Source organism: Hydra vulgaris, chromosome 09, assembly GCF_038396675.1.
Source record: "Hydra vulgaris chromosome 09, alternate assembly HydraT2T_AEP".
In the NCBI taxonomy this organism is placed as follows: Eukaryota; Metazoa; Cnidaria; class Hydrozoa; order Anthoathecata; family Hydridae; genus Hydra; species Hydra vulgaris.
Window position 1 is genome coordinate 8221742 of NC_088928.1, and position 8774 is coordinate 8230515.

The 8774-nt window shown below is 24.6% G+C and overlaps 1 protein-coding gene across 1 annotated transcript; it reads right to left on the bottom strand.

Moving 5' to 3' along the window:
- Window positions 1–408: 408 nt before the first annotated feature.
- LOC100200070 (glutathione S-transferase) lies at window positions 409–8489 on the bottom strand. The gene is made up of 5 exons (XM_065804652.1): window positions 8369–8489; window positions 3080–3248; window positions 2782–3002; window positions 2579–2692; window positions 409–633 (listed from the first exon to the last, which is right to left on the bottom strand). Exons 2-5 carry the CDS (start codon window positions 3216–3218, stop codon window positions 475–477), a joined length of 633 nt encoding a protein of 210 aa, XP_065660724.1. The 5' UTR covers window positions 3219–3248; window positions 8369–8489; the 3' UTR covers window positions 409–474.
- Between the last annotated feature and the right edge of the window lie 285 nt (window positions 8490–8774).

The window sequence follows — 8774 nt, forward strand, 5'->3', positions numbered from 1 at the left end:
CGTAACATCATTTGCCCACTTTATTGTATTTTGCAAACATTTTCACAAAAAAATTTTTCGCCTTGTTTTTACTTTGAGAAACATTGGTTACTATAATTTTCTCATAAGCAATTTATCATTTACTATGAAAAATTTATAGTAATTTTTTTGACTGAACAAGATTATTAGTTGCATGAGGCATAACACAAAGATATAAAACATGCACCTTTGCAGATATTTAGAAAAAGCTTTAACAACACAGCTCCAATATGCAAGTGCGCAGCAGCTTAACGGAGATGCAAACATGCAAACATAAATGTTTTAAAATAACGGAGATGCAAACATAAATGTTTTAAAATAACGGAGATGCAAACATAAATGTTTTAAAATAAAAAACCGTAATAAAATAAAAATATGAAAGCGAAAAAATTTATAACTATAAATTTTTTTTGCGATATTCTTTAGACAAATTACATTATAACCTAATTAAAAACTTTAAAGCATAGAAGAATGGGCTCGAGAATCCAAATACGATTTTAATTCAGGACTATATCTTACTCGATCATTTAGCTCAGTTAACAAAGGAAAACCATTTAATAATGATTTGTTAGCCATTCCTGTAGTATGGTAGAATACCAAATCTCCAAGAGTAATCTTAAACAAACGAAAATTAGTAAGTAATATTAGATGAACATAACATACAACATATAAAAGTGTTTCATAAAAACTTGATTTTGAGTAACAATCCTATGAACGAACAAAATAAATAGAAAATCCAGTATTTAATCAAAATTAAATATAATTAATTAAAAACTAAGTAACAAAAATAATAATAAATAATAATAAACGATAGTCAAAAATATAAAAATCAATCAAGTTAAAGATTTCAAAAATCAAATAATTCAAAGATTGCGCAAAGTTTTGTAAATAGAGTTCAAATATCATTATTATTTATTTGAGATACAGTTCATACCTTAGCATATTCAAGAGTTTTTTTTAAAAAAGAATTTTCACAGAGGTCAAATATCGTTATTATTTTTGTAAAATAAAGTTCAAATCTTAGCATATTTAGATATTCAGGCTTATCCTTGAATGGTTCAAAAAAAATGGAAACTGACATATTTTTTTTTATATCGAAAATTTTGTTTTTAAATTCAAAAACTTATTTTCACTTTATCAATATAAAATTTTGATTGTACGAGTCTATACCTTTAAAGATTAAAATTAAGTCAAAAAGTTAAAGAAAACTAAATCATACACTACTAAATATAAATCCAGGCCATTGTTAAAATACTTTTTTGTTATAAATGTTTAGTGAAGTATTAATAAATTAAATCTATTTTTTTAATGAGATAAATTTTTTTTTATAAAACAGAAATTAATATTTTACCCATTATCAGCATGCCTAAGAAATGAAACCCACAACTTTCAAATATAAATAAAAACACCACATAGAACAACTGACTTGTTCCATGTGATGTTTTTATTTATGTTTGAATAACAAAAGTGTTAATATTCTAGTATGAGCATAAAAACTACAAAATAGATATTAAAAAACGTCTGACATTAACAAAAGATAATAGCATTACTCTTTTATATTTATGTACATTAAAACATTAACAGAAAATTATGCACATTAAAACATTAACAGAAAGAGATAAAAAGTTAAAGTTTCTTAATATAATAAAACTTTCGATAGTATATTTAAGAAAATAAAACCTGATTGAAATATGACAATTTTATTTCTCTAACTCTGCATTTCTTACCTGATGCAGGTGAATGCATATGGCAATAATTGCTAAAGAATATATTTGTGAGACATTATTGCAATCTTGGTGAAATCATAATTAAGTGCAATATTCAAGGACAAATAGGATATCTAATATCTACAATAGCTTGATATATCAGCATCAAAAAATTTCAGATAATAGAAATCATTAACAATTTGTACAACTAAAAATTTTCAGGCTACCGTGATACCTATGTAAAGGGTCAATGCAAATATTATTAAATAAAAACTGATTATATGTTCATAAAGTGAAAGATAAAAACATTAATAACAAATAATAATTAAAAACATTAATAACAAATAAACACTAAATTTTGTTAAAGTTTAACTTCTATGAATCAACAGGTGTGTCGTTCAACAAATTTTGAAAATACTATTTTTTTATTTAAATAACATTTTGCAAGAATTAAAGCATATTTTGACCATCCTGTTTGCAGAATAGGACTAAGTATTTTTATTGTAATACTTCCACTAGAAGAATTAAAAAAAGAACTAAAGTTTACAAAAAGCTTATTTTATCCTTGAGTGTAATTAAATTGAGGATTGATATCGTAGTTTTGTTTCCTCTAGGTAAATTATACCTCAACTATTTATTTATCCTTAATAGTGGCTTTACTAATAAATAATGATTATTGTAAAAAAAAAATAAAAAAGGAAACATAAATGCAAATGATATAATAACTATAAAAAATATTTTATTATTTAGACAGGATTCGGTAATTTGGCTTTAATGATATTATCACTATTTCTTAGATAAATTATACAATTAATAGCCAGCCTCAATTATACAATTAATAGCCCAAACCTCACCGATTCACCAACAAAAAAACCATGACCATCATGGTTACGCTTTAACAAGCTCTCAAGAAAAGTTAACTTTAATTTGGTGGTATTTTTTACTAAAAGTTCTGCAAAAGCTGCTTTCTAAAAAAAAAAAGTAACAATAAAGGCTTTTATTTATAACTTTAATATCAAAATATATTTATCAACTTCTAAACTAATTTTTTTTTTACCCTCTGTTCATTATCAAAGGTTTCATTTTTCCAAATACCATAGTAATCACTCCATAAATCATTCATAGTCTCGATTACTTGATTAATTGTCAATCTATTAGAGGCATTAACTCCATAAAGGCCAAATGTTTCAGCCAAGTATGCGTTTATAGCTGCAGACTGGCAAAAAACATGCCCATCTACTTCTAATGTCGGCATTTGCCCCAAAGGAAACCTAGAATCTAAACATAAAAAATTAAAAAATGTGTAAAAATATATTGAACTTCCCCCACAAGACAAGAAAGTTAAATATTCTTACCATCGCTTTTCTGTGAAGGCCAATCTTCGAAGTTAATTTGATTATCGGTAAATTCAACACCTTTACAATAAAACAAAAGTCTAGCTACCTCAGCTTTTCCTTGAATATTGAAGTAATTCAATATGTATTTGGGAGACATTTTAATATGCTTGGTAGTATAAGTGAATTTCTTAAAAAAAAAACTAAAATCAATGCAATAACATATTGTATAAATAATACATTATATAAATATATATATATATATATATATATATATATATATATATATATATATATATATATATATATATATATATATATATATATATATATATATATATATATATGTATTAGGGTTATGACATTTTTTGAATCTGTTATAGCCATACTTCTATAACCTGAGAAATGTTGAGTAATTGATAAAAAACTGGTTTAATGGTAGTCTAGTTGCGAAAATATCCCCCCCCCCTCCCTTGATAATAACGTCATTTTTCATAGATTACATGAGGACACATAAAGCTTATTTCCAACCCATTTATGAACAGCCACAAAAATAAATAAAACTAATTGCAAATTATATTTCATATTTATAAACTGCATATGATTGAAGTGGACCAATAAAAGTAATTATTTTCAGCAAGTTAGTTTTAACGCTTCACAGGTCATTTTTTCCAATAAATTTCACATTTGCATATTTCCATTTTTTTGAATTTGAAAGAGATCTTCCATCATTTTAACGCCTCGTTCAGCAATGATGTTTGTTCTTAAAATATGAACTACACTATTTTCTTTGCTCCAGTGTTTCATAAAGCACTTTAATGCAGCTGTACACTTAATTTCAGTCAATGCATTAAGCATAAAGTCATATGATTTATCATCAAACAATTTTTTTGCTGAACTAAAGTTTTTTCCATTGATTTGCAATAAAAGTTGCTGCACTTTCAAGTTCACACATTTATGTTGGTATAAGAAAATAGAAAATAAAAACATATGATGCTATAGAGTTCCATCTGGCACTGTGCAATGGAGGTAGGTTGTGCCACTTAATTTTTGGCAATTTTTTATGGTTCTTGAAGTAACTAAAAGCTTCACATAACTCATAAAGGAATTTGAAGTCATTTCGCCATCCCAAGTTTATGTAATGATTATAGTCAGCTTCATATGTATAATTTTTTTGAAGATTTTCATAATTTTTGGTTTAGTCCTTCACAAATTTATAATCAAAATCTGGACTTGTTCATATACAATTTACAAAATTATCCAAAACGTGTTTTAAAATGAGATCCAGTATATGATGCTGACATCCTAAATCTTGTGGTTAAGTAAAGCCTCTGGTTTCCATTTCATTTTGTATTTTTACAACTATACCATTTAATCTTCCTGAAATACATTTCATTGAAATACATTTCCAAGCGTCAAAATCATTTAGCAATTCCGTATCACAACTTGGTATTCAGTCTTGTTTATTTTCTTTCTATCAAAATGTAGGCAGAATTGTTCTTTTTGTACCATTTTAGCAACAATTTTCTTCATGATTTCCTCTTGCCTTTTTGTTGATATTGCTTTCTGACTTGGAGGTTCTATTTCAATACTTTTTTCAAATAACTTTTTACAGATTCTAGCTGATTTATTTGTATTTAAAGATTCAGTTATCACAAGATTAGATGCTAACTTTATTCTATTGTATTCTCTCTTTCTTGATTTTTTTAGTTCCGCTGGTTCATAATTGTCTTGTGAATCTGAATCTGAACAACTTTCTTCTGATGCAGTTGAACTGCTAACTGGACAATTATTTGTTTTGCTTGTAGAAGTTGTATCTTTTGCATTACAAACTCTGACTTAAGAAGGATGTAATGACACTTGTGTGTTAGTACTGCGACCAACTTCTCCTTAACTTAAAAATTGTATGTTATGAAATTTTTTATCTTCCAGACTAAGCCATATGCCCTTAATATTGGTGATATCAAAATAATCTCCAAAAACAGAACATTCTTCCTTTTTACCACGCTTTTTAAGACACTTGTCATGTTTTTCTATAATCTTTTCAATTTTTCTTCCAACTGATTTTTTAGAAATAATTGAAAAGTTGAGTTTGTTCCATAATTTACTTATTTTGATACCAATTAACTTTACTCTTTCTTTTCTGCTTTTTTCATTTGATGCCAGCAAGTTGTAACTTCCAATAATAAAAGTTTTTTTTAGCATTTTATTAAATTAATCCAATAGTTTTTCAATAAAGGGTAGACCAATTCTTGATGTTATTCGTTTTTCAAACGAAACTAAATTTTTTGTCCATACTCTTGAATATTTGTCAACAACAGTTTGCTATATTTATTTGACATATTAGAAAAATCTAAAATGCATGGATAATATATGTTAGTAATGTTCTATGTTTTAATATTATTTTAATAAAAATACTTTTCTTTAAAAATTTACTGTATAAATATAAAATTAATTAAAAAAGACATTGAAATGGGTAAAGTAAAAAGAAATGAGTAAAACATAAAACGGATTAGTATTAACTATTTTCTGTATTTGTGTAATGTTTCAGTTCAGACCAACATATTACACAACCGCATAAAATAGTTTATACTTAGGTGTGTTTTATGCTTTATAGCGAATTAAAAATCAAATGCTTCCATAATAGTCATAAAAACAACAATATTTTTATAGCATAACTTAATTGTGGGTGGGTGGGCGACACTTTTTAACTATATTCAATATTACTATAAAAATTTAACATTAACTATCAATTTCTCAGGTTTTAAAACTATGGCCAATTAAAACTGTGACAAAAGTTAAAAAATCATAACCCTAATATATATATATATATATATATATATATATATATATATATATATATATATATATATATATATATATATATATATATATATATATATATATATATATATATATATATATATATGTATATATATATATATATATATATATACACACACATATATATATATATATATATATATATATATATATATATGAATATATAAGGTCATACTATTATAAATATATGGGCATAAATATACACATGAAATTTCATGCATATGCATAATTTGAGGATAATTATCAATACTATTATACCAAACAAAGTCTTCACAACTTATTGATATAATAGCAATAATTTTAAGTTTAAAAAATATACCTTTTTGGTTGTTTAAATATCTAATGATTTAGTTCACTAAAACGTTTTATAGCTTGTACAAATAAACTTAAACAAGATATTGGAGCATATACATATACATATAGCATATAGAATTTATGTAACTGCATATTACTTATAGAATCTATGTAACTGCATATTAATATGCTACCTATTAGGCTTTAACTCAATTTACAGGTTTTTGACTACACTATTATACAGCAACTAATACCAATTTCTAAAAATTATTTTTCAGTTGTTAAATACTTATTTTTATTATATCTAAAAACACTGCAAATCTAATTTTAAACAAATATAAATATAGATAAATTTATAAGCAAGATATAATGGGTACAAAAGAAAATGCCTGAAGTACATGTCCATCAAATTATATTACAAAACTAACAAAATTGAATTTTTTCAACGTAACAAGGATAATATTTCATTTTAGTTAAAGGTCGTGCTAAATAAACTTAATAATAAAGTTTATGATAAAAATATATTTTTATTATAAACTTTATAATAAAGTGCTTAACTTAGTTATAATAATATAAATATAAAATTTATTTTTTAAGTACTAAAAATAAATTTATATCACTTTGTTTAAATGTTTTACGATTATCTCAGAAATTTGATGCAAAGATTAACCATAAGTATTTTTAGTGTAACCTTAGCAAATCAAGATAGTATTACTGTAACTATTTAAAAAAAAATAATACCTAAACGATGTAAACCTACAAGATATTTTTTGACGTTAAATATATGAAAAAATTTCTACCATCTACTTTTCTAAATTACTTGCAAATATCGGCCAGTAAATTTCTGAAAGATAATTGCAGAATAATGCAATATTTACAGGTATTGCAACCACCAAATTTTGAATATTTGCGCTATAAATATTTTATTTTGAAAAAAGTTTTTTGGTTTTTTATTTTTTGTGTTATTTTAGTTTTTAGTTAAGCACATAAAATGATGAGTCCATAACAACGCCTTAGTTACAATCAAGTTTTTCCAATTATAATGATATTAAAAAGGAACGTTAAACTCTTTTAGTTATTTCAATAACTATTTCTGTTGTCCAGAATGTGGCTTAACAGAATGTGGCTTAACAGAATGTGGCTCAAGTGACGACAATCTTTCAATTAGAATAAATTACGTTGCTTAATAACGGTAGTATATGTTTTTAAGATACTTGGAAATTTTCTTCACTTCAAACATCACAACTCGGCCAAATATTCATCAATTTACTTGAAATTTTCAGGAAATGTTTCTAATAGTATTCTTTATAGGATGAGCTCTGCAGTTTTTTTTATATGTGACTGTTTTACTATAAACCAAAAAAAAAAAAAAAAAAAAAAAAAAGAAAGATTAGAAAAGAGCTTGCACTTTGTAATGTTTTTCACTTATTTTTATTTTCCACTTACTTTGTAATATTTTCCACTTTATATATTATTGTTTGTAATATTTTCCACTTATTGATTAAATATTAACAAAAGAAAAAGTTAAAATTTGTTAAAATAATTACAGCAACAAGTAAAGTCCTTACTTAAAGACAGCATTCTAGAACTTGAGATTTCTGGAAACTAAAGCTTAAGTTAGGATTCCATAATATACCGGAAATAAAATGCATGAAATTTTATTAAATAGAAAGTCTTCTTTGGCATATTACATTTTAAATAAATTTCAAAAGATTGCACGTAATCCAGTGTAAGATCTTTAGTGTTTTCCTATTAAACAGTCTCACTGTTTAAAAAAAAAGGAACTGTTTATCTTACAGACCTAATACTTTATTAATCAATATATTTATATTTATAAATATATTGATTGTTTAAACTAAAAACCGACTGATGGCAATTTCTTAAAAAGTACTTTAACCACATTGAGTTGCTTTCATATTTTTTATATTCCATATGCAACTGTTATATACACACCTGTAGTAGAATTTTAGCTTTTATTATTACTATAAAAAGCAATTAAACGAAAAAAAATCGCAATAATAAATAATAATAAACGCAAACACAATAATACATTAACCTGCTCTATTTATTTACCAGTAGCATTTTTTTTTTTAGATAACTTCTATTAATGGTAAATTTCAATAATTTTATTGACATTTGAATATAAAAAGAACGTTAAGTCCTAATGTTTACCTCGTAATGAATTAAACTGAGCTTCAACTTTATAAAAAGAACAAAAATGTTGCATGACGAATCCTATGACATTGAAAAGAATTGTTTTTCCTAATTCTCTGTGTTTCTGTATAGTCTATAGAATTTGTAGCTTAACCCAAAACGATCTGGAAAACTTGTTGCTAAAGATAAAAGACTAATTTCTACTAGTGAAATTAATCAGCTTGATCTTTTTTACAAAAAATAATTGTTTATACATATAAAAAAAGAATTTCTTTTTACAACAATAGTTTAAGCAAAGTAAAGCATTATACAAAAATCCTAAAAGATCATTATAAAATGCTAGTTTTTGTAGCTTTTTGTTCTAAAAACTGATTTGAAAAAAAAAAAAAAAACATTTTCTATAATTTTTTTTCTTATTATAGAT

What these genes read in the sequence shown, in the direction of transcription:
- LOC100200070 (XM_065804652.1), bottom strand. Translation starts at nt 3,218, where the DNA reads ATGTCTCCCAAATACATATTGAATTACTTCAATATTCAAGGAAAAGCT. An exon ending in GCCTTCACAGAAAAGCGATG is followed by an intron (nt 3,003 to 3,079) that starts GTAAGAATATTT and finishes TTTTATGTTTAG; the next exon opens with ATTCTAGGTTTCCTTTGGGG. An exon ending in CCTTTGATAATGAACAGAGG is followed by an intron (nt 2,693 to 2,781) that starts GTAAAAAAAAAA and finishes TTTTTTTTTTAG; the next exon opens with AAAGCAGCTTTTGCAGAACT.